This window comes from Fundulus heteroclitus, chromosome 2, assembly GCF_011125445.2.
Source record: "Fundulus heteroclitus isolate FHET01 chromosome 2, MU-UCD_Fhet_4.1, whole genome shotgun sequence".
In the NCBI taxonomy this organism is placed as follows: domain Eukaryota; kingdom Metazoa; phylum Chordata; class Actinopteri; order Cyprinodontiformes; family Fundulidae; genus Fundulus; species Fundulus heteroclitus.
Window position 1 is genome coordinate 19845292 of NC_046362.1, and position 26297 is coordinate 19871588.

The window sequence follows — 26297 nt, forward strand, 5'->3', positions numbered from 1 at the left end:
CACAACAAGAACAACAAACTAACAGCTTTTTTCTGTTTCAGGAGATTATTTCATTCCTTCCCTTGGCATTTTTCTTGAAATGGTCAATTTATTTCTGATTTACACTCCGCCCAAATCTTTGGGAAGTTGAGGCACCTAACTTCCTAGTTCTTGCTTGTTTAGTATCATTAGAAAGTTTTTCTCCTGCATCTCAGCTCCAGACACTCCCCCTCAGTTCCTCAAAGCCAGGAAGTTGTCCGATTACGAGGTAGAACTGTCATGGGAGCCACCGCTTAATGCCAACTCAGAAATACTTTACTACATTGTCAGAGTTTGGTGAGTTTGGAAATCATAATTAGTCTTTCTCTTTGCAAGTGATAAATTTGTTGGAAAAACAAAACTGACAGCGCAGCATGAGTTGTTGTTTTTTTGTTTGTTTGTTAGGAATGAGACTGCTGAGACGTGGCAGAATGTGACAGAGACGTCGGTGGTTATTAATGTGGACTCACAGAGTCGCTATAATGCGTCTGTCTCCAGCTGGACCAGACTGGGAGACGGAGGAGTGCTGATCTTTATCAGCTTCACCACGACCGAAGCAGGTACTGCAGACTTTGACAGCTGGTTTTATTTGTTCCCTCGTAGACAAAGTACGGTTTTGTTTGTGCATTTCTGCATACTGTCGTTTCAGTCTAATGTCTCATCTTTCAGAGCCATTTGACCCACCGCAGAACGTGACGGTTGTCAATGTGACTGTTTCCTCTGTCACCTTGATGTGGCAGCCACCGACTGAACCAAATGGAATCATTGTGCACTACAGTATTTACTACACGGAGAACGGCACTGTGATAGAAAAGGTAAATTACAAGCTTCGAGGGTTCGGGTAAGGTATCTTAAAGGTGAAAGTGAAAACAGATCACTTTTCGCACATTTTTGGTTTTGGTTTCCATTGCTTCCAGAAACAGTCCGACTGCTAGAAATATCTTTCCATTTGCCTCCTGGTCGCTTCTCTTATTAATGCTCACTTTGGCCAGCAAGTTAGTTTTGCACCACTTCTAGGTATGCATTTATGTCAAACTGTTTCCATTCCTAGATAAGCAACAGTGCTCCTTATAATGATATGATAATCTTCTTTATTGTCATTACGATATACAGTCCAAAGAAAGTTGTTCTCTGCACTTTACCCATCCTCTTGGGGAGTATGGCACCTGGCGAGCATTCTGGGCCTAAAGGTCTTGCTCAAGGATCCAGAGTGGCAGTCTGTGGGAGTTGAACCTGAACCTCCAGGACACAAGCGCAATGCTGTAATCACTTGCCCCCCCCCCCCCCCATCCCCCATCGTGAGCCTTGTCGAAAGCTTGAGTTTTATTTTCTTATCCATTTGTGCTTTGAACTTCTCCACAACCTTTTCCCCGACCCCTCCGGTGTATTTGTCAGAATTTAGGGTGCTTCTTGTTCCCAATATTCTCTAGCAAACCTGTCAGAAACCAACAGAAAGAGCTAGATTTTTATTGAGATCAAATGACACGCATGTTGACTATTTAGTAATTGCTTACATTTTAAAGGTAAAGTCAGCGATGTTTCCAGAAGTTTCCCCAAGCCCATTTTTTAATTCAAGAAGAATCGCGTGAATAAAATCTCCCAAATCCACTCTGGTCTTAGTTCTTTCTACTGAGACCTTCCTCGTTTTCTCATAGACTTGTACGCAGTTCGCTTATTGCGACTCTCAGCCATGTCCATAGTATACTGTGAGAGCAGCGGAGCTACAATGAACGGCTAACACCAAAGTTAGCATGCTAAGCTAGCCAGATACATAAACACCAGAGTGCGCATGTGCAGCCAGCAAGCCGGAAACTAACGAGGAACGTCCTTGCTCACTGGCGTTACTCGAGCGCGTCTGAATGATTGGCATGAGGGACAACCAATAGGCAAGGTGATACCCCAGGAACTTGAGGGACAGAGGGGGGTGAGGGCAGGACAAAAACTCTGACCAATCCCTGCAATTCGGACCGAACTGTTGGGATTGGTCAGAGTCTTTACAGGCCTGCAGCTTTCACAGAGATCTACATTTTAGCCTCCCTTTTCTGAATGGATAATGTGCTGAATGCAGTCAGGCTGGAAGGACCAATTCACCCAGTATAACAAAAGTGTTTCTGAACAGGGTTATATAGCTTTGAAGGGGATTCATTGCATTGGAATTTAATAATGCGTTTCAAAGTAGAACTCTTGAATACAATGGCACTTTTTCTATGCTCAGACAGTAGATAGTTTATTTTTTTGCAGTGGAAAGACTTTCATATAGCTGAATGGTAATGCCTGTGTGTTAGCAGTGGTAGGCCATTACCGGTACCTTCAATGTGTACATTGTATAGCAATACACTGTTCTAAAGTCGTGTTTTCAGCTTGTTCCATGAACCTAAAAATCATGTTATTTTAGGAGGGGTTACAAATTCAACTGTGTCTCAGTGGCTGGTGTCAGATCAATACTGTCCTTGATCATTTCTCACGTGTCTCTGTATACAGAATCAACTGTGCAACTGTACAAATGCCTGACTCAGTTTGTGAAAATAACCACAGCACTATTTTTGCCCACAGAGAGTTCCTGTGTCAGACTTACCTGTCCGTCACTCCCCCGACTCGCCCTTCGTATACACCCTGACTCATCTGTTAGGAGGCAGCAACTACACCATGTGGATGACTTCGAGCACTATACAGGGAAACGGAGGGGTCCAGTCGGAGCCTATAAACCTGCTCTTGCCGGAAGACGGTCAGTCAGAAACACAAATAAACACCAGACTGCATATATCTACATAAAATTACAGAGTAATTACCGGAATACATATTTTATATTCAATTGAAGGCTAGATAATGTAAGTAATAAATCAGAACATTACTGGTGGGCAAGTCTGCACCCTTTTTTCACGTCTCCTCTTACCTTGAAATAAAATTACATAAAAACTCTGCAATTAAGCAGGTTTCAGGCTGGCAGTATCAGGAGATAACTGTCAGTGGGTTGAACTGGTTGACCTTGACAGAATGGCATTTTATGCATGGCAAAAAATGTGAGGGATTTTAAAAAATGGATGAAAAAAACAAGGAAATAAAGGGACTTTTGCAGAAACAGGGGGCTACCAAGTTTTGTAAAAGGGTTTTTGTTTTGTTTTTTGCTACAAAGATAGTGCTTCCATGGCAATGGAAATCTTAAATTTGTATATTTCTATGTAATATTTAATTTTGCTTCTTTTTTTTTTTTTTTGCTTAATGTCATACAAAATAAAATTACTCTCTAGGTTTTTATGTGATTTTGGGAAAAATGGTGCAGACTGCCTCCAGACTTTGTAGCAGATTCCGTTGTCATTTTTTGATGTTGACATTTTGTTTGCGAAGCATTCTCTGTTTCCGTATGTTCATACTGACCCTGTATCTCTGCCTGTGCTCCAGTTGTTCCACTATCAGCCAAACATCGGACCTCCAGGGCAACTTGTCACCCCTGCTCAACCAAGCCCAGCAGGGGCTCACTCATCGGCTCATAGACTCATTACTGTGTATAACCATTTTTTCCCCCTTTGGTTACCCAAAGCTTAATATTCAACTTTCTGCTTTATTTACCTTTTTTCTACTCTGTGTATGATAAAGTATTTCCAAAGGAGCTGAGAACAGGATGAGTATTTCTCTTTACCTTCCATTCTTACTATACTAAGCTTTCAGCATGAAACTTTCATTCAAGTATCCCCATGTGCATTTCAAGTTGTGCTGCTGATATTATACAGTATTGTTGCTGTTTTCTGTTCTTCTCCAATGTATTTCTGTGCCATTATTGTAATTTTCAGTTGTTCAAATTAACGTCTAATTCAATTCTGCCAATGACATACATTTGATGACCTTGACCAATAAAGTGTTAAACTGTGTTTTAATGACTGACGTTGTCATTGTAATACATTTACCCTTTAAAGTCTTAGTTTTGTTCAGACTTGTTGTTGGCCTGCCGATAAGGGTAACACTGTTCTACCTTTCTGCTTTTGCAGTGCCGGGGGACCCGGTTTCGAACCTGACAGCTCAGATCTTCAGCTCCACGGCCATCATCGTGAGCTGGGATCCTCCCACCGAGCCAAACGGACGTCCCTACTACATACTCACCTTACAGGAGGCCGGCATATTCCCAAACATGACCAGCCCAGGGACTCCGGCTGTCAACAAGACCATCAGGCAGAGCACTACAGACAATGTTTTTCTGTTTACCAAGCTAAGAAAGTATTTCCCATATGTACTGACTGTTACTCCAGCAACTGGTGCTGGGCCTGCCTATAACCAAACGAGCACCACGTACGTGAGAACAGATGACGACAGTGAGTCTATTTAATTTGATTATTTCAACATAAAAAATCACCACAATGCATTCTCTGTTACAGTACTCATTTAAAGTAGGCCTGCTAACTGGAGCCGGTTGTATTTTCTTGGATAAAGTCACATTAGAAAAAATTACTTTAATGTATAATATTGTGCTCTAGATCAAGAAAAAGCTTCAAATAGATATATGAAAATAAATATCCGAACAATGTGGCGTGCATTTGCATCCAGCCCCTTTTACAGTGATATCCCTAAAAACTGCCACAGCTCTGAACACGGCCTCCTGTGGAGATACATGGTGGCGGAAGCACCATGACGTGCGAATGCTTTTCCAAATCGCCGCCCGGGAAGCTGGTAAGAATATGGATGGAGCTGAATACAGCTCAATCCTGCAAAGCTGGTAAACTTACCTCTAAAGAACTGCTGCTGAATATGCACCAAAAGGTGGTTCTAAAAAGTATTTACTCAGTGGGGCTGAATGCAAAGCTTCACCACAATTACTAGAATTTCTTTGTGAAAAAAAAATTAAATAAATAAAAACTGAACCTTTTTGTCTATCCACTTCACATTAAAGTACTACTTTGTGTTGGTTAATCACATTAACATCCCATTAAAATGCCTTTCAGTTTGTGGATATGAAAATCTCCATACTTTTCTAAGCCACTGTATGCTGGTATTGCAACACTGATGATTGGATGTGTCCTCCTCTGCTTAGTCCCCAGTTCTCCTCCATTGCTGTTGTCAACTCGAAACCTTTCTTCCTCCTCCATCGCTGTGGTGTGGCAACGCCCTCTGGAGGCTAATGGAGAAATAACCGAGTACACCCTCACTCTGTCTGGACCTGGAGGCACCAACACAACACAGACCGCCAACAGCTCGGTCATCTTCACTGACTTAGAGTCGTACACGGCGTACAACCTCACCGTCATAGCCTCAACTCGCAAAGGCGCAGGGCCCAGCCTGCTTGTGCAGCTTCACACCGATGAAGGCGGTCAGTTAGGAGGCAAATCCAGAAGATTTCTATGACCTTGAATTGAAGGTAATCTTTTTTTATTGTCCTTTTTTTCTGTGCTCTGTCTTTCTAACTTTTCCTTCCAGGCCCCTCTTCCCCTCCCCGTAACCTGACAATATACAACCACACAGCAGTTTCCGTGTGGCTGACCTGGGAGCCTCCTCTAGAGCCTAATGGAGTGGTGATAAAATACGGATTCCGGATCCAAGACCTCATCACACAAACCGTCACACATCGGGTACTGTTAATTTCACACACTGAAAGCTCCTTCACAATAACAACAGTACACACACACACACACACACACACACACACACACACACACACACACACACACACATATCCTTGTTTAAAATACAAAGTGAGGACCGTGACTTAACTTTGATAGGCTTTTATTTTCAGGCCTTTCGATAGCCTAACGCTGACCCTAACCCTAACCTAAACCTAATTACCACCTTAGTGCTAAACCTAACCCCTAGCCCAAAAAATGTGAGGACCAAAAAAAAAGGTCCTCACTTTACATCAAAGTCCTCACTTTGCTAGTAAAATTAGCAAACTATTTTCTTGCTCAGCTGCAAATACAAGAACACACACACACACATCCTTGTTTTAAATAGAAATGAGGACCGTGTCTTGACTTTCATTGACTTCCAAATCTTTCTATGGTCTAACCCTGACCCTTACCTAAACCTGACCAACACTTTAGTCCTAAACCTAACCTGTAGCCCATAGAAAAGTGAGGACCAAAAAAAAGGTCCTCACTTTACATCTAAGTCCTCACTTTACTAGCAAAATGGGCAACAAATTTTCTCACTCAGCTGTACGCACACACACACACACACACACACATATGCACACACACACTCACACTCCACTCAGCAAGAATATTCACAAACGGGGGATAATTTCACACTCCACGTATTGCTCTGCGGTAATATTATCCTTAATCGCACGTGCGCATTCCTGTGCTGATACACTGATCTTATCCACTCCATCAGCGAAGCCTGGATAACTTAATCTTGTATGTGTGTTTTATTTGGTTGTGTGTTGGCACATATGCAGAATTCCTCTGGCCCGTCGACTGCGGAGCATCTGTCAGGCTTCAGGCCTCATAGCTCCTATGAGATCAGTGTGTACAGTTACACCAGCGTGGGCCACGGGAATCAATTCAGCAGCCCTGTGACCTTCACGACCAATGAGTCAGGTAAAACACACACTGGGGAATGTCACACACATTGACGTTTCCGCTTAGCTTGGTGTTAAAGTTTATGTTTGGGCCCAAGTTGAAGATCATGAATTCAAGTCAAAAGCAATTTGCTATTAAAAAGGAAATAAAAGGGCAAGTAAGTTTGTTGCAATAAAAACAGTTGAATTTGTGAAGAATGATCCCATAGGAAAATATAATAGTTGTTGTTTTTTATGTTTTTTTTCGGGGGGAATGCTCATCAATGTCAAACTAGCAATTCCTGTAAAATAGCTCAAGCTGAAACCCTTTTAACTAGCTTCTTTTATATTGATCTAAGTGACAAAAAACCTGTTATAGGTACAATGTGCCTTAATTTTTCTTTATAAATAAGAGAGAGAGAGACCTAGTTATCTTGGGCCTCTCTTCAACATAGCAAAGATAGAAGAACATGATTTTTTATGTAAAACAGGCTTGGTCATAAATCAGGGCATGGCTACAATAAAATATGAGCTTGTCTAAACTTGCCTATATCTACAATCAGGGCAGTTATTAAAAAACGGAAACCAGCTGGAACAGTGATAAACAAGGCTGGATGAGAAGCAAGGTTTATCTCTCCAAGATGCACAACGAGGAGGATGGCAAGTAAGGAAAATAGAAAATCTTCAAAGCACACTGTTTGAGAACTGCAAAGAGAGACAGCAGAAATATGCTGCTAAAATCAAACATGAGCAGCTTTCCTAGGAGCGGTTTGCCGTGACAAAACCTTTGTGATTTAGTCACAAGCCTGGCAGCAGCGTGTTTAAAAACCTGCAGACGTTCCAAGTGTGTTTTGTTTTGATGTGTGAATAATGAGTTACATTCATTCAGTCTCAAAGAAATAAATTAATAATTTCCGGTTCTGACCATGAGACATTAAAACCTGATATGAGAGCTAAAAACATAGTTGCACCAAAAATTGCACATGAACATCCAAGTCAAAGTTAGATGTTTCCAAAAAAATTGCCTTGAAAAGGATTCTAGTTTACCAAGAGTTTCCATCATTAGATGTATTGTTTTTTGGGTTTTTTTGTGAACCACAAACAAGAATGTGATCTTTTTTTTTTTCTTTAAGTTGGCCACAGGAACATTCTCATCCTCAAACAGTTTAAGAAGGAATTATATAAGACATGCAGCTTAGAGGCCCGATGAGACTCAAAGGAGAGTCAAATCCAGGGCCAGAGCTTCGGACCTGGGGGGGGGTGGTAGGTGGTTGGCATCCCAAGGGGCCCTAATGGGAGGTAGGACTCAAGAGAGCTGGGCCTCTTGCACAGTCAAGGGAGATCATGGCATGTGCAAAGCTTACCTGCCATTACCCACCTTTAAACGGGGCTTATATAGGTTGTCTGAGTCAAGATTGAGTAATGGTTGCTAAAAGACCTTGCATGACTGACTTTCTTGATTTAATAGGTGTAAAATATTGAAAAAATTTTGTTTTGCATGACTGGCTTTATTTTCACTCTCACATTTTACTTTATGACATTCAAAATGTACAAGTGGATCCCAGATATTGTCTTCAAGTGCATTTTGGGTAAAACTCGTCACCAAACCGTCCACCAACATCATCACCAGTCACTTGTCAACAGATAGATGAGGTGGAGTATTTTTACGCATTAAGTTAAAGTGAGTGGAACTTCATGTAAGTGTAAAAGTAAAGCGGCAAAATGAAAAGAAAAGGAAAAAAGAGAACAAGGAAAAGCATATTCAGGCATACAGGCAAGGATAACAGGGAGGTAGCCCCTTTCTATGCTATTATGTTCAATGTGCTGCCCATAACCTCAACCTTGCTCTTAAAAATGTCCCTGGAGTTAAGGAGTTCTATGACACTGTAGAGTTTTACTAAACATAGCTACGGATACAGGCTTTGAGTTGAAAGTTAACATGGGTATCAAAATGATGTGGTCGCTATCCATGGTGCTGAACTGCTTTGAGTTTGTGATTTCTCATTATTAGTGACCATGTAGACTAATCTTTTTGTTGTTATTTCGGTTTATACTTCATGTCCGTTTGATGGCCTTCAAATCACAAAGTCACTCTCTGTGCTGTTGCGGGCATGTGTAAATTAAAATTATGTTATAAAGGGCCCGTTCATTTGCCACGCCCCCAGCCCGGCTCTGATTTGTTCTGCTAGTGGTCAAACCTAAATATTATTTGCAGAAACTATGGATGAAAATGCTTGGATAAATGGACAAAACATTTATACTTTATTTTTAAGGGAATCTGAAGTGCTGGGACTGCATAATTGTTTAAAATATAATTTACAGTTTCTTTTCTGGAAGAAATAAATGACAGAAAGACCCATCTCGCTTACCCACTCTTCAAAATAGAAAAGACCAGAGAACATGGCACTCAAGCAAGGCATATGAGTGTTGATCTTCATCAGACATGAAATAGCTACAAGAAAATAATAACTAGCCTAAACGTTTCCATAGTAAGAGCAGTAAACTGAACGTACAAAAGAACGGTAACTGTGGAAAATAAGGCTGGATGCGAAGTTGAGTTTACCTAATGACCATGTACAGGGAGCAGGTCAGAAAGTAGGTTTAAAAGACAAAAACACAAAGCTTTAAGGCTGGAGAACCCAAGCAAAGAGTGGCAGTGTACTACAGCAACAAAATATGTAGCTTCTAATGCAGCTTTGCTAGGTGTCCTAATAGCTGTGCAGAGTGCTTTAAGCTTGTTTCTTTTTACAATATTTGACAAGAAGTGCACTAAAAGAGCCTGGATCTTATTTCCAGCAGTTATCTTTTGAACAGGTCTGACTTTACTCCACCATGGGTGCAATGCCACACAGCGTCACAAAGTTTATAAGTGTAAACTGCTTGACAAAATCTCTCCAATAAGGACATGGTAAAATGTTTGCTCAAAGAAACCTTTTAGGTCTGAGTCATTTTTGGCAGCAATAATTTGGGCTTTTGTGGCTTTGACTCTCAGCAGCTGGTATTTGAAACCTTCTCATAAATCCTCTTCACTTTGTCCAAATGAGAGCACTCTGACGATTGCCACTGAAGGTCAGGTTGTTTTTATCAAAGGATACATGGTCAAAAAGTGTAATATTGGCTTTTTAGATTAAGGGAAAAAGGTAACTGACATTCACAATAATTGGGAAAAGTTAATTTGTTAATAACAGGTGGCACAGAAGCTTCTGAATTTTTGGACAATGTGTGAGATCCAAAAAAGACCTTTACAATTAAAAACAAATGTGGAGCCTTTTTCCACGAAAATGTAATTATTCTCAGCAAAACAAAAAGCCCCTGAGTGTTTTTCACTGTGACATTTATTAATTTTCTGTATGCAGAGCTGATGGGTAGTGGGGGCTGATGATGACAGCCTATCCCAGCTGTCACTGTGAGCAGTGTATATCCAGGGAAGATTACAAATTCATCACAGGGCCAAACATAGATACAAAAAAGGCAAAAACAGTTTCATACTGTACAGGATGTCAAAAATCTAGTATTGTGCCTTCACCTTTGCATTTTTCTAGCATCTTACAACCACTGACTTAATTTAATAGGTCTGAGATAAAGATGTAGAGAAATTAAAAACAGGGTCAGCTTCTAAAATAATATCCCAAGCTTTTACATTTCAAAGAGCACAATTTAATCCAACATCCAAAAATACAAAGATTATTGCATAAGTGCCCACTTAAAGACGTGGCTGTCCCTCTAAACCTAAAGGTCAGAGAGAAAGCAACATTGATCAGAGAAGTACCTAGATGTTTTTGGCTGTAATCCCACAAAATGTAGCAAAGTACCAGAGCTTTGCATGTTTTTGGAAGGCACTGCAACCTGCATGTCCCGAGGACAAACTCAAACTACACATAGAGAGGCCTACATAACCGAGAGTCCACCATTGCGCCATGGCGTTATTGTGTAATTATGAAAAAGGTGAACCTTTTAAATATGTTCAAAGCTAACAATGCAACAAAACTGTACAGCAAAACTGTATAAATAAAACTGAAAAGGTTGCAATTAATTTAAAAGAAATTACCCATTCATCGTAATAATGGTTTAAGTTAGCTCACATTTGAAAAAAGTCACTGAATCATTTAAAAGTGAAGCGAGTCTGCATACAGAAACTTATCATTTTAAAAATTAAGACTGGCACAAAAGTAGATACAAATACTTTTGAATACATGTTGATATTAATTTCAGTTCTGAGGAGTACACCTTGCTCTCATTCTGCTCACGTCCACAGTCTCCGATGCTGTGGGGAATCTGTCCTGCTCTGGGTGGAGCTGGGATTCAGTCAAACTGTCCTGGGAAGTTCCAGCCAACCCAAATGGACAGATCCTGTTTTACGAGATCACAACGCAGATAGACATGCAAACCTTCACGCACCAGGCCCACGCACCAGAGTACACAGTGACGGGGCTGTCACCAGACCAGGAGTACGCATTAACTGTAGCTGCAGTGAACTCTGCAGGACCAGGAGACAGCCTGAACTGCACAGCCTTCACGCTTTCTGAATCAGGTTAGCCTCGTTAACAGTTTTTTTTTTGTTTTTTTTTTGCTCTGCACAAAAACAGCTTTTTTTAATTGAAACTAACTTCTCTTTGTCTCCGAACAGTGCCAACTGCCCCTCGCTTCCTCTCCGTCTCCGAGGTCACGGCTACCAATGTGACACTTCAGTGGGCATTGCCGGTGTCTGTTCCTGGCCTGCTGAAAAGCTATCATGTCGTTGCACAGCTGATTTCCACTGTTTGCGAACCAAACACGCGAGCCGCTGCCCTGCCAACCCCAGAGGACGACCTGGCCTCGAATTGTGTGGAGGGCAATTTTACTGTGTCGGTGAATGCCTCAGACGGCGCTGAAGAAAGCAGCGTCACCATCCAATCCCTGGCTAAATACAGATATTATGGCTTCAAAGTGGCCGCTGTGACCAACGCCGGAACTGGAGAATACACGCAGTGGAGTTACGCCCGCACCCTGCCTGGAAGTATGACCATTAACTTATTGATATGTGTTGCTTAATTAAAGTTGGCAGATAGTCAGGGCATCAGGTAATATTTGAGTAATACATTTTGGATTGGTTAACAGATAGATTACAAATTAGATTACATTAGATTAGTCAATTAGATAACACAGGATGTGCTAAAAACCTAAAGAAAGACAAACCCAGTCGGTAGGATTTTTTTCCCTCCCTTCATACAGTCACACCTAAACATCTTAGTGATGTAGCGTAGTGTCAGTTCATTTCCAACAGGTTATCAATAATCATGAAGGGACACATCTTCACTCTGCTTTAAGCTGCCCTCACTCACGATGTTTAATATGGTACTATTATTACATCAATCTGTATATTTAATTTTGAATCTCCACAGTGATATTGCACAGCTGAGCTGAGCTGATATCTTTATAATCATAATTGCTAAATGTAGGAAAAGCATGCCTGGTTTTCAAATTGTATTACAAATAAGAATGTAAAACGTGTCGTGCACATGCCCCCTGAGTTTGAACTGCAAGTATTTTGGGGTGTGTCTCCGTTAGCCTTTCACGTTATCTCAAGCTCAGTCAGATTGGATAAAGTCTCACTCCAAATTCTCAACTGGATTTGAGCCTGGAGACTGAAAAGAACTGGAATGATATGCATGTCCACTGGACAGGGTGCTGGATCCTGAAAGCATAAAAGCGGGTCTACACTGCGAGTCAAGCTCCTGTAGATTTTTTCATTAAACGTCGCAGCCTTTTCTTAGACTGAAAAAAAGTGTATGTAATCAGTCGCCATCTTTAGATAACCATAGTATCTCTAATCCCATGTCAAACACCTATTTACTCAAATCTCAGACCTAGACGGGTAAAGGGTTGGAATTTCTCAATAAATACACACCAAAAGTGTCCCTGTACATAAATAACACTATAACTTAAACATTACAGTTTTTTTCACAGCAAGGTAATTAATATACACTCATATACACATAAAGAAACCTTTGCCATATTTTTCACTGCATTACAACATCTGGTTTTGCAAAACCATCATAAATACCAAATTTAGGAGGGACACAAGATACCCATTCAGGTAAAGAAATATGAATGCTTAAAGAAGAAATGTGAATACAAAATAAGGAAACTAAAGAGAGGGCCATACATAGAATTCCTCATTAGGGTCCAAAGGGGATTTATGCGTGATCTGGACTTATCGGGTTGTTCCAACCTTTAATTACGGCGTTATCTTTACCTTTCCATTATGTCTCTGACTGTATGTTTAGTAATATCCACAGCATCACTATTACTATTTTTTATTTGCTTTGCCGGACGGTGAAAAACATAAATACATGATCACGCCAAAACAGTCAAGAAAACGAAAGGGTAAAACCTCAGAACAAATACCAATTAAAACTATCCAACTAGAATGACAAAACAATCACTCCTAGTTACATTTCAAATTGATCTGAATAATGACCTGAGCAATGAAAGAGTTTTTCCATCTGGGAGGAGTTTAGGTCATTGTCCTGCCAGAAATTGAACCTCCACTCCAGGTTTTCTTCTATGTTTCCTTTTATTTAGCTTCATCCAATTTTTGTTTTATTTCTGACCAGCTTCGTTTTTTCCTTCTGAAAAAGGAAAAGTATTTTGCACATTATAATACGCCCACTGCAATGTTTCAACATTGTTGGTCGAAAGTTACAGTTTTGGTGTGATTTGATTACACGTTCTGTGGCAAACTGCAAACGGTACTTCTTATGGCTATCTTTCTACAAAAGCTTTCTTCACGCTATGATATGGGAAATAATGATAACTGATGCCTCAGTTACTTATTAAATAAAAGGAAACTGTGATTCCATCAAGTTTCAACATTTTATTGAGAACCAGAGCAGAGATAAAGTATTCACACCCTTTGTGTTAGAAAGGGGGCAGGCTGCAGTTTAGCAAACGCCTCATAATCCAAACATTTACAGTCCCACACAGAAAATATGCAAACATTGGCCTTGACGGGTCAGGGAAGAGTGAAGTCGACAGCAGGTATCGTCTCCTCCCAGAGTGCAGCTGCTCACATGTTTTGTAGATACTAGGTTAGAGGTGATTTTAAAACCCAAGCTCTAATGTTTCCATTCACCTGCTGGTCTTCCAAAAAGGCAATGTTTGTGGAGAGCCTGAATAATAGTTGTCTTGTCGACAGGTACTCATCTCTTCTCCATTTTTTGAGCTCGGCAGCTCTGCAGCTGGGATTTATGGTTTCCTTACCTGGCCTACTGGTTCAGACGAACAACCATGGTTTTATAGATTTACAGCTGTGGTCTTTCATCATTTCCGTTTTCAGATGATGACTCTCTAACTCACTCTGTAAGATATCCAAAGCTTTGGATCTTGTTTTAAACCAACAACAGGCCTTCACAGAACAGCTGAATTCAGACTGAGATTAAATTGAACATGAGTGGTCTATATTTACTATCTATAGGACTTATGAAGGCAATTTGTAGCCCTGGATTTCATATGGGGGTGTCTGAGTAAATGGGTCTAGACAGAAAAGTTTGCCTACCTTTTCAGATTTGTAATACTATTGAAAATCGTGTGTTCTTGTCCTTCCATTTTATTGCTTTGCACTACTTTATGTCAGTCTAGTACATAAAAACCCAGTGCGTTTCAACTAGGTTTGTGGTTGTGACCTTACAAAAAGTCAGAAGGTGTAAGAGGTATGAATTAGTGGTAGGGAACCATGATTTGTCTTGTTTTGGCAAACACGTTTAGAGTCACAGCCTGCATTATTATAGCGACTTTACTACCTAATATATACTGGCAGAACTAAATAACGTACCTCCTCTGAAGGCACCAATGCAGGGAAAAAGTCTGTAGTGTATTTGCTCAGAATTAGGAAACATAGACGACCTCAATTTCTTGGATTTTGTTTTGTCCTGTGTGATTAATGTCTCCTCTCTCAGGCTTATATTGAGCCGCCGCATTTCAGATAATCACAAATCTGCGCTTATCTCCTCTCCTTAGACCCTGATGCTCCTCCTCGCGACCTTAAAGTGACCCCCACCTCCACCAGCCTTCGGATTGCATGGGAGGTTCCAGCTGTTCTCTCGGGACCAACCTCCTATCTAGTGCAGGTCACCTTGCTGAGCCACAGCCTCTATGAGATAAAGACATGTACCTAGTTAATAGTAAATGATGTTACCAGGAAAGACCATTGCTGTTTGGCCTTGGTCAGGGTTCTAAAACAGCAAATGATGCGCAGATTATTCAATTGTGCATTAAATGAAAAAGAATTAGTACATTTCTGTGCTGTTACCTCAGGTGGATGGCCCCGGGGTGAACATCTCAATAGTCCGGGGCCCTGGAGAGATGACTACCGTCTTTGTGACGAACTTAACAGCTTTCAACCTTTACGCTGTGACTGTCACTGCCTTCACTGGTTCATTAGAGGATGCTGGCAGTGAAGGGAAAGCCATCGGGCCGATTGTGATCCAGACGCTGGAGGAAGGTAAGGCGTAAATAATTCCCTGTCCTTGTGTCCTTATTTACCCTGTTCCTCTGCTTTCGCATTCATTCCCTCTTATTGTGCAGAGCCGAAAGACCCTCCCAAGAATGTGACCGTCTCCGCTGTCCCAGAGAAAGTGAACCTGGTCAGGGTGAGCTTCAGTCCCCCCGAAGAGCCTAACGGAAACATCCTAGCCTATTACGTCTTTGTATATGAGAAGGACCAGCTGGTGAAAAACATGAGCCTTGATTACATCCAAGGAGAACCCAACCTGGACCCAACAGTGGTTGCTGTCATAGAAGGCCTTAAAGGAGGGCACACCTACAGCATACAGGTGAGAAACTGTCACACACACACACACTGCATGAGAGCGTGAACACCAACACTGTCTTCAAAACATCATGCTCTGGGAGACAGCTGATGGGGAAATTCACAAAGCTCTTTGCAGATGCTAAATGCTTGCAAACCCGAGTTTGCTCAATCTAATGCTAAAACTGGATCTGCCACAAAATAGCTCTACGGAGCAATTCGTTTCTTTCTGTACTGAAAAGGTTTACAGGCATTTATTCTAGGATGTACATTGCAAAGAGATTTGGTCTCTGCAGTTAACCCATCCCCTTGGGGAACATGGGTTGCCACTGTGCAGCACCCGGGAAGCAATCCAGGGTTAAGAGTCTTGCTCAGGGACCCAGAGTGACAGTCTGTGGGAGTTGAACCTAGAACCTCCAGGACACAAGTGAAATGTTCTAACCACTAGGCCACCGATACCCATTTTTTCAATATGTATGCATCAGAGCCAACTCTGCCTATACAGATATATCAAAATAAATGGATAGCATGAAAAAGTTTGATATTTTCTGTCACTCATTTGAGAAAGTGAAACTCATCTACTATAAAAATTCATAACACATTGAATAAAATATGCCAAGCCTTCATGTCTTGTAACTTTGGTGAATATGTCAGTGTCAGAAAATGTAAAAGAAAATCTATCATTCAGGATATTTTAAACATAAATCTTCAGGCATCTTAAAGTTCTGTTCATTTCAATGCACTCAATCCTTGTTTGTGCCGCTTTTGCAAGAAAAACGGCATCAGTCCAGTGTGGCATGGAACAGAAGCCCAGGCTGCTTTGATAGCTGCCTTCAGGTCATCTGCCTATTGGGGTCTGGTGTCTTGCATTTTCCTCTTGACAGTAGCCCATGGATTCTCTACTTGGTTCAGGTCAGACCCAATTGCTGGCCTATCAAGCACAGTAACACCATGGTCATTCAAGCAGTTTTTAGTACTTTTGGAAGTCTGGGCACCCCACACAATCATTGACTGTGGAAACTTTACTCTGGACTTCAAGCAACTTGGATTATGTGCCACTCTCCTTTTCCTCCAGTCTCTGGGACCTTGATTTCCAAATGAAATAAATGCAGAATTTAGTTTCATCTAAAACGAGGACTTTGGACCCTTGAGGAAAATGTCCGGTTCTTTCTTTCCTTACCCCAGGTAAGGTAGTTCTGACATTGTGTCTTGATGAACAGTGGCTTGAGGAATGCAACATTTGTTCTCCATGTGTAGGATGTGTCTGTGTGTGGTGGGTCCTGATGACTCCAACCTCAGTCCACTCCTTTTAAAGTTACCCCAAAATTATTGGATAGATATTGCTTGACACGCCTCTGAAAGCTGCAGTTATTCTTGTTGTAGGTACACTATTTTCTTCCACACTCTTTTCCTTACACTCATCTTTCTAGGAAAATACTTGGATACAGATCTCTGTGAACAACCAGCTTCTTTAGCAATGACCTTCTGTGATTTCCCTCCTTGTGGAGGGTGCCAACTGTCTCCTGGACGTCTGTCAAGATGATAGTGTGGCCCAATGGTTCAGACCGAGAGATCGTTTAAAGGCTCAGGAAACCTTTGCAGCTGTTTAGAGGGTATTAGCTGGTTAGGGGGCGTGACACCATGCGTTTCCAATATTTAACCTTTTCAGAATATTCAAATTTTTGCGCTTTCATTGTGCCGGGTATGTGATTAAAGACGGTTTAATCAGTCACTATGCTCTGCTGTGATGCGTGGAGACATGTCATTTTTCATCAGAGGGCAAAGAGACAAGATTCAAAACTTTGCTTTCCTCAATACAGCAGAACCCCCTTTCTTTTTCCAGACCATGGCTTGTTTCCAACAGCGCATAGGGATGCCATGGGTCTGGACACGCACGCTTTCATGAAGCAGAAAAAACCCAAACAATCATGTTTTCTACCTCTTTAAACCTTTCGGGGCCTCATTCAGAAATGGGCTGACATTTTTCCTACCTCTAAACCTCCTTTGTGTGCTTATCTTCTCTCTGCTGTCTTTCCTGATTTCATGTGTCTGCTCTGTTTGTAGATTGCAGCAAGAAACGGGGCGGGCAGGAGCCCACTTAGTCCACATGTCCAGATAACCACAGGGATTAAAGGTACGAGCCCCTGCTCTCAGAAATCCTCGACTGCCTTTCTTTTCTCCTTCTTGTCGTTTTTGAGCAGACATAACCTGACAGATTTGTAGCTTTACAGCGGTATTTCTAAAGTGGACCCGTTCTGTCACCATAAATGTGTCATTAGTTGTGTAATGGCGACAGTTCCCGTATTATACATTCCACCTTTGGACGTTAACAGGTGAAAACCTCACACAGACTTTGTTTCCCCTGATGTGTGTGTGTGTGTGTGTGTGTTAGCCCCATCCAAGCCAACCCAAAGACCCCAAGCAGTGCTGGGCCAAGGAGGGGTTGCCATGGTAACCCACAGGAGCATAACCACCCTCATGCCTGCCTGTTTCTATAGTGACGACAACGGACCAATCGCAAAAATCCAGGTCATCGTGGCCGAGTCAGGGGGTATGACAGTAATCGCTTTTTGGTTAAATACAATTAAAAATAAAATTCTTTCTGAGTGTTTGTGTGATATTTTCACAGTTCCCCTCCTTGCCCAGAGCTCATAAAGGACTAATCTTAAGCATCCATTTGTTTTTGTTTTGTTTCCCTCCTCCCCCCCTCCAACTTTTATTCTGTGACAGTGAGGGACAGCGAGAACCTGACCAACTGGAGGGAAGCCTACTTCCGGCGACCCGCTCCCTACCTCACCGACGCAGGGTTCCCCAACCCAGCATGCTTAGCGAGGGAAAGGGCGGCAGGCGCTGATGTGCTCGTCAGAGGCGGTCGTAGCGTGTCTGGAGATGTCCCGTCGCTCCTGAGGCACAACCACAGCAGTGCAGGAACCTACGTGATCGGAGAGAGCGACTACTGTTTGGAAGAGAACAACACGGACCATTTCTGCAACGGGCCTCTGAAACCCAACACTGTCTATGTGTGAGTGCGCCTGGAGATTTCATGAAAGAAATTCAAATAGGTTTTGAAAGAATAAAAAAAACTCCTGTCGTCCTGTTGTTGTTTTATGTTGACAGGTTTAAATTCAGAGCCACCAACATTAATGGACAATACACTGACTCTGAATTCTCAGAGCACATCAGAACTGCAGGTACGTCTTCAGGGAATGACCAAGCAAACATTACTTAGCTTAAAAAAAATAAAAAAATTACCGTATTGTGCGGAAGTTTAAAACCAAACCCAGTCTTTTTAAAGATTGCTTCCAACAACATAAAAAGCAACCAAGGTCCAAAAAAACTTTAAATATCATTCTGGAAGCCTGCTCAAATATAGAGATTAGAAGACGGTCCTGGAACCTTGAAAGTAAAATATAAAGAAATGAGAAATTATGCTACACCTCCTACTGGTACCTCACAGAAAGCTCTGCTCACAAGTTGACATATTTTCATCAGAAGCATGAATGTCAACTCTGGGGTGGACTGATGACAAACATAATTTAATGGATTTTCAAAACAAAGATTGGGCAGAGAAATGTTAATATTTTGGGATTTTTCTACAAATGTGCACGGGGCCAAAATGAAACATAGCAGCTCCAATATATACATAAATCCCCCCGCCCCTTACATTTTGTTAACTATCTCTCTGCAACCTGCAGGTAAATCACATGCCTTTAGGAGCCATCAACATACTTATGCCACAATTTCTGCTGTATATTTAGAATGCAATAGGCGATACCTTATTAGTGTCCAGCCTCAAAATCTTAGTGCTTTCACATCACTGCAAACACACGACAAGCAATAAAAGATCATTGCCTCAATAACAAAACACCTGCATTTATTGTATGTTCTGTATGCCTTAAGCAGATCTTAAAGTGATGAACACCCCAATCAGAAATAGCAGAGCTTGGTTTTGGTCGGTTTCCTGGACAGACAGACGAAGCCTTTAACAGTAGTCTACGGATTTCTAATAGACGTGTGGTATGGGCCATTCCGGAAACCTTTTATTAGCCTGCTTTATCCTTTCCCAAACTAGTTTTGGCACGTGTTTGTGAGCATTGTGCATTTGGAAAACCCAAGTGTGTCTTGGATTGTTGAGAGATAGGAGCCATATGAAGGCAAAAGTAAAGTAGAGTTATAATGACAAAAATAGGAAGAATGGGAACATGTAGATCATATGGAACAGAAGGAGAAGAGAGTGATTGACGCTTGGGAGGTTAAACACTGAGGAGCATTGATTGGTGGAGCAAGAAGCAGGTGAATGAATGCATGACAGCTGTGTGGAGAGCGTGACTAGAGGAGCTGGAGGAAAATAACACAAATGAAACACTGAGATCTTAACCAGAAAAAAAGCATCAAACATGACTACATCGAGGTAATCGAAATACCAAAACCTAAGCAGGAACAGAAATACAGGGACAACACAAAACTGTTAACCAAAATGACTCGCTGTTTAAACTGCCTCAAGCGAACTGTCAAACTCGGGTGGAAATGTTTGGCCATGTTCAGAAACTAAGGCTCAAGCAGATTGGAAAGTGGACGTTGCCGGAATAAAAGTGCCGCTGTCCACAGCGAATGAAGTTCAAAATCAACATTGAGACGGCGCCAAAAAGCCCCAAAAATGGACACCTTCAAGTTTGCCTTAAATGTGCAGCTGCCCTATAGACAAGCCAAATGTAGGGCTGGGTGATATGGACCAAAAATAAGATCTCAATATCTTTTGAGGGTGATTGCCGATATACGATATTCGTCTCGATTTATTTTACTTTTCATAAAGTAATTATAAAAAAGGCATCTCTGAATCAATGCTTTATCCCAAATGTCCCCACGGGCACATTTTGTTTTTAACAAACAGCTGTAGATGAATATGAGAAACGGCTTTAAAATAGTTTACTGGAACACATAAAAGTATAATACTAACTCAGCAAAGACCATCTCGACACAAACAATATAGTCTCATCTTATATCATTTTTACAAGATTCTCTATATTTTAAAAATATTAGTGTATTGCCCTGCCCTAGCCAAATGCATTCTGGAGAAGATTTCATGGTCTGATAAAATGAATAAGGAGCTGTTTGACCACATTTGTACGTTTGGGGGAGTCAACGTACAGCTCTTCAGCCTAAAAACATTGGTTGTCAGGCATCATGGTGGTGGCAGCATCATGCTGAGTGTCCAGTTCCTGCAGGTACTGGTGTGTTGCAAAAATCGATACACCATAGTGGAGTCAGAGACTTATCTTTAAAGTGTCCACTGGTAGACGGAATGAGTAAAGCAGAGAAACAACCAAAAAAATGGCTTCAAAAAGCATGTGGCGTGCTAACGGAGATGTATCTAAATATTAATGAGCTTGTATGTTTATGTTCAATGTGCATTTTTGACCCTGTGTGGATCATAGAGACTCCACCATATATTCAGACTTCTGCAGCCATTTTTTGTCATTAAAAAAATGTATTCTCAGTCCTCAGTGAAAGACGAATTATTAGAATTTAAGCACCACATTATTCAGTCGTTCATGCTGATAACGGTTGAAAGTTGAATTTCTATCTATCATTTTCTTTGACTTGAATTAAATACTTTTCTCTCACTTTGCAGCCGACGGACTGCTGACCAAAGAGGAACAAATTATCCTGGGTGTTTTGTTGTCCTTCTTTCTGGCTCTGTTACTCATCCTTCTTATCTGTTGCTCAGTGAAGTAAGATCAATACTCGAAGCATTTCAGACAACCCCGTATGATATTACTTGATTTTAAATGCAGCATTTTGTTATTAAGAAAGTAACTGCCCAATCCACTTGCTTTTCCCCAGGATCCATCAGCGTAAGAAGGAGGGGGGGACTTATTCGCCCAGAGAGGCAGAGATCATAGAGACAAAGTGCAAATTAGATCAGCTAATCGCTGTAGCAGATATGGAGCTGAAACAGGAAAAACTCAATCGGTAAGTCTTTGTTAGTTTTGATATAGAACCATCCCTTTGCCAATTTTTGTACAGCGCCAAGCTGCTCAACTTTAGACTTGATTTAGTTGTGCAAGACACAACTCCAGATCTGTGTGAACAAGGCAAAAAAAGAAAAAAAACTCTTTGCTGCAGCCAACTTGATGTGCAGCTCCTGTCAGCACAAAATCATCTAGCAGAGTTGAGTTTGTGCAGAAAATAGAAGCAGTAGCGGCAGGGCAACAAGACACAACGCAGCATTGTGGCTTTGTAATTTCTCTTCTCGTCAGTTCTCTGCAGAACAGAGAAGTCGTTCTGCCTCCTTTATTCTCTGCTACAAAATATAGCATCTAACTTTCCAGCTTCTTTTCTTGTAGAGAACAAATTGGCTCACAACTTGGAAAAAATATAATACATATTAATATAGATTCTTTTTGTTTCTAAACAAGTGAAAACACCTTCTTGGATTATATATATATATATATATATATATATTCAATAAATAAAGATATATAAATATATATATATATATATTCAATAAATAAAGAAGAATATATATATATATATATATATATATATATATATATATATATATATATATATATATATATATATATATATAAATACATCATAAGCTTTCTGAACCTAAATTTTCAAAACCACGCACGTTAGCCCTCATATACTTCTAAGCCGACAGGACAGGTAATAAAAAGTTTTTGTTCCAAACATTTCTATAAAGCCTTTCAGTTTCCCGTGAGGAAAATCGTTTCTTCCTGCAGAAAGCTCCTATCGTATTTCTGTGTGATTTATGAGCTGTCTCACGTGCGTTCATGTGGAGGTCTGTCCACAGTTTTTCAATTATGCTTAGGTCAGATGAAAAAGCAAAGCCTATAGTTTGATTCTTCTTCTGCTGTAGAAGCCAGACTCTATTATTTTCTGTTACTGTCGTGTTTTTTTTTGTTTTTGTTTTAGCCTCCACGATTTTCTTTATTTATTGAATGTGTGCTGTGAAATATTCCCTCAACAGAAGCAAACACACTGACTCAAAGGATGAATAAACAGTCCCGCTTTACTTACATTCTGTTTTAGGGTGTGTAGAGAACTTTTTTGATCCTAAAGCTTTTTTACCTTTCCTTGGAGGGCATATATAACTTTGCAGTATGCTACCTTAGATCCCACCCTTAGAACCCGCCACACAAGTGCTATCTTAATTTAACCTCATAAAAAGTAGGCTTTTATTTACATCTCAGTGAATCGGAGGAGCTATTCTTTAAGGAAATTATTTACCATTCTCACTTAACTTTAACACTCCCTGCTTAGCTGACAGCATAATAGCTTTAAAGTGTACCAAAAATATCTATCACCAGTATTACTTGATCTGAATTAGTAATGGGATTGTGTCCTGCTTAAACCACAACCAACTCAAGCAAAGGTGACTCTGCAGTAACGATTTTGTCATGGCCATCATTTCTGCAGGTCAGCGTTAATGCGCCTTTCCAACACGGGTCAACTTGGTTGGGAAAGTTACTGATAAGTTACCCAAACCTTGACAATATCGCTAAGGATTTACTGGAGTGCAAAGCCGATGTTACCGTGTTTGCTCCCGCTTGATACGAATCCCTGATGATTTGGCTCCTAACACATTTAAATGCAGATTAAGTTACTCGTATTTAGACCCAAATTACAAAAAAAGAGGTATTCTTCTGCTTCGTGAACTTAAACGTGCTGTGTTGAACATCATAGAACATCATTACAAGCGTTTCCCCTGCTGCCTCGTACGCTAAAAGCTGTCTGAGGTGCAGGTTGCAGAGAAGGTCACATGACACAGAGAGAAAGCTTCAGCAGCCAATTAAGTGTCTCTATTACCGTCATGTAAAATGGTTGAAAACACTGTCATGTTTCCGATGAAGGTGTTTGCGGATGCTTAAATGTGTGAAAACCTTTAATTTGCACGCTTGCTTTTAATTCTGAAACTGCATATATGCAAAGGCAAAACTGGTATTTAAATTTAGTATTTAGGGGACATCTGTCCATATTTACGTATGTTTATGTAAATTACAGCCAGAGCAGGTTGCTCGGTTTTCTAAAAAAATCAGAGCTGTCTGCATCAAAGACACTGCGTGAAAAAGAAAAGACATTCGTTGAAAAGCTGGCGCCGATGTTGGAAAGGAAAACACAAAGGTAGGGTGAGATGATGCCAGCTGTGGTGCCGGACTGCTGGCCTTTCAGAGAAGGTAAAAATCGATCCGCTCTTCCTCTTTTTTTTTTTTATTAGAGTCCAAACCCTGTGGTGTTGCCACTTTTTAACAGGCGCTTCAACCACAGAGGTGAATAAAACGACAAAATCAAGCAGCTTAAAGGTGTAGCGAGCAATCCCGGCCCATAATATTCATAATATTATCATCACAGAGTCAGACAGTCACAACTCTCTGTCATCCATGACCACAGTTTCATTTGTGATTTCCTTTTCACATTGCACAAAGCCCAATCTAAACCTATTGTCCCCATTATTTCGTGTGTCAGTGGATGGAGCTAGTTCATCAGTTTGTAAATCTAATAACTTGCTCTGTTTAAATGAAACCAAAAAATGATTATTTCTAGCAGTGAGGCCGCGTGAACAGTCTTCCCCCAGGATTTTTTTCTTTTCTTTTTTTTTTTTTTTTTTGGATCTCTGAGAATAATTGTCTCTTATCTTTATGAGTAGAGGGAATGAAAGCAGGTGACTCATCTGCCTAATAAAACATTTAGAACGACAGTTCCTCCTCTACGCCGACTGCTCACTCACTCTTCACACCAAAGGCGTTTCGCCGTAGTCATTTGGGCAGCCTCTCCCGTCTCCTCCTCCTCCTCCTCCTCTGATATGACCAACATATCATCCCGGCTCTGACAGCGCGGGGAGAGAGCTGTTTCAAAACGCGACTTGTCTTGCAGTCAACGTAACGCACCTTTGCTTGTCACTTCCCGGGCTCTCCTTCCACGCAGGCGTTTACATCCACTCGCACAAGCTGTCTTTCTCTCACAGAACATTTGTCTCCCCACCAGGTATTCCTCCTTCTTCTTTAGGCGGAAAGAGATTTATGTCATCCAGTAAGTTTAGTGTGTTTAGTGTGTGAGTGGCTCATTTTGGCGTGTTTGCATGTTCAATTCTTTTGATTTTTTTATTTTATTTTTTTCAATTATCCCCCCCCCCCCCCCTACAGTAGGCTTGTGTGTGTGTGTCATCATGTTGCCTTATTAAGGCTTACGTCAAACCCTCCATCTGTGCAGCCTCAGAAAAGCTTTTGTGGAGGCTGATAGTTCAATGAATCAGCGACTTCAGAGTTTCACCAACTGCCTGCATGTTTTCCTCCATCCCTGGTAGACATTGAACAGTTTTGTTGAGGCTCCTCTCCTTAAGACTCTTTTAATTTGTTTGCCCGGGTCCCAATTTGCTTGGAGGACGGGAGCCGTAAACGGCGAGCCTCAGCAATTGGTAAAGATCTGGGTAGATTCCTCGAGAGGAAAGCTGCGGCGCTTTTTCGTGCAATCGATCGTCCCCCCCCTTCTCCTTTATGAGAATGAAAACCTTGGTCTGCATCAGTGTTTAATCAGAGTGGATTTGATTGCAACGACCCGGCTTCTCTGAGCACGTATCTCGGTGCACGTCCTGCTGGGAGGATTAGTTAAATTTTCATGGACGGCAATGCCAAAGAGTGGGCTTGCGATCGTTGCATTAATTTGTTTGTTTTGCTTCTATTTTCGTCCAGGCTGCTCAGCTACAGGAAGTCGCTCAAGTAAGTCATCTTTTATAAATGACGCCGGCGTGCACTGCACACAGCACAGCTGCCGGAGAATGCAGCGTGTTCTGCATGGCGCCGCGGCGCTCTTAACCTAAAAGAGGTTGACATGAAACAGAGCATTGTTGACTCTCTCTGTCGCTCACAGTCAGTGCATTTCTCTCCCGTCGTCTCCGTCAGGCCTGTCAACAAGAAATCCTTCCTGCAGCACGTAGAGGATCTGTGCGCCAACGACAACGCAAAGTTCCAGGAAGAGTTCTCGGTAGATGTTCGCCTGAAAACCCCCAGAACGGCCAGAACCCTGCGTCTGCAGTGCCTTGCTACAGTGTTCATATGTCTTGGACTGTTTTTTCATGTTTTTGCCACAAATGCCAATGTATTCTATTTGGATTTCATGCAATTAAGCTACACAAAACAGTGCGTACATAAGGCACGTGTAAAGTACAGTTAATAAGATGAATTTTAATAATTAAACATAATTCGACTGCATTTGCTGGACCCGAAAGAAACAGATTTAAATTTGAAAATATTTTGGATTTTCACATGTAGCTTTGTTCCACCCTACATGCATGTTTGTGCACTGCAAAAAGGGAACTAAAAGTAAGTAAAATCTTTGTGAAATGATTGCATCTTTCCTTGATTTGAGCAGCTAAATAAGACTGTTTGCCAGTGGAGTGAGTGTTTTTACCCTGAAAATAAGATGATTAGATATGCTGCACTTGAAATAAGATTTTAAGTGCAAAAATCTTATTTCCATTGGCAAATAGTCTTATTTACCTGCTCAAATCAAGGGAAAATACACTCATTTCAAGAATATTTTACTTACTTTTAGTTCCCTTTTTGCTGTGTGTTTGCTTCTGTTCCCCCAGCAGCAACGAGGCCCCAAACACATTAATCTTAACTGACTGCACAAACCTCTGAAGCTCTTGTAGATTTCCTATATTTAAAGTCCAAACGTTACTATAATCATTTTTAATGAGACGAGTCAAGTTAGTTTTGTACGTTTCAAAAGTAATAGCTCTGTGAGTTCATATGAAAGCTAATGTGAATGTGTTTGATTCTCCCCCCCCCCCCCCCCCCCCCCCAGGACCTCCCAAAGCTGCTGCCAGACCTGGCCACCACAGACGCCGACCTGCCGTGGAATAAATCCAAGAACCGCTTCCTCAACATCAAACCCTGTATGCGGTTGGACTAAAAATGAACCGTATAGGCCAACCTTAAATTTATTGTTTTGCTGAGCGGTTTTCTCCTGGTTTTTGGCATT

The 26297-nt window shown here is 41.2% G+C and overlaps 1 protein-coding gene across 2 annotated transcripts in view; it reads left to right on the top strand.

The window, feature by feature from the left end:
• ptprq (protein tyrosine phosphatase receptor type Q) overlaps positions 1–26297 on the top strand; it is a 66800-nt gene that overhangs the window by 32698 nt on the left and 7805 nt on the right. Inside the window, exons 29-46 of one of the 2 annotated variants that reach the window (XM_036150182.1) lie at positions 4002–4322; positions 5039–5314; positions 5422–5573; positions 6398–6539; positions 10755–11030; positions 11127–11495; positions 14498–14607; positions 14795–14981; positions 15065–15312; positions 17352–17421; positions 17680–17838; positions 18018–18309; positions 18405–18478; positions 20920–21019; positions 21132–21260; positions 25004–25030; positions 25214–25295; positions 26121–26211. In XM_036150182.1, the coding sequence (XP_036006075.1) occupies positions 4002–4322; positions 5039–5314; positions 5422–5573; positions 6398–6539; positions 10755–11030; positions 11127–11495; positions 14498–14607; positions 14795–14981; positions 15065–15312; positions 17352–17421; positions 17680–17838; positions 18018–18309; positions 18405–18478; positions 20920–21019; positions 21132–21260; positions 25004–25030; positions 25214–25295; positions 26121–26211 (3105 nt within the window). The remainder of the gene's footprint in view (positions 1–4001; positions 4323–5038; positions 5315–5421; positions 5574–6397; positions 6540–10754; positions 11031–11126; positions 11496–14497; positions 14608–14794; positions 14982–15064; positions 15313–17351; positions 17422–17679; positions 17839–18017; positions 18310–18404; positions 18479–20919; positions 21020–21131; positions 21261–25003; positions 25031–25213; positions 25296–26120; positions 26212–26297) is intronic. The other variant, XR_004933289.1, reaches the window with a different exon arrangement.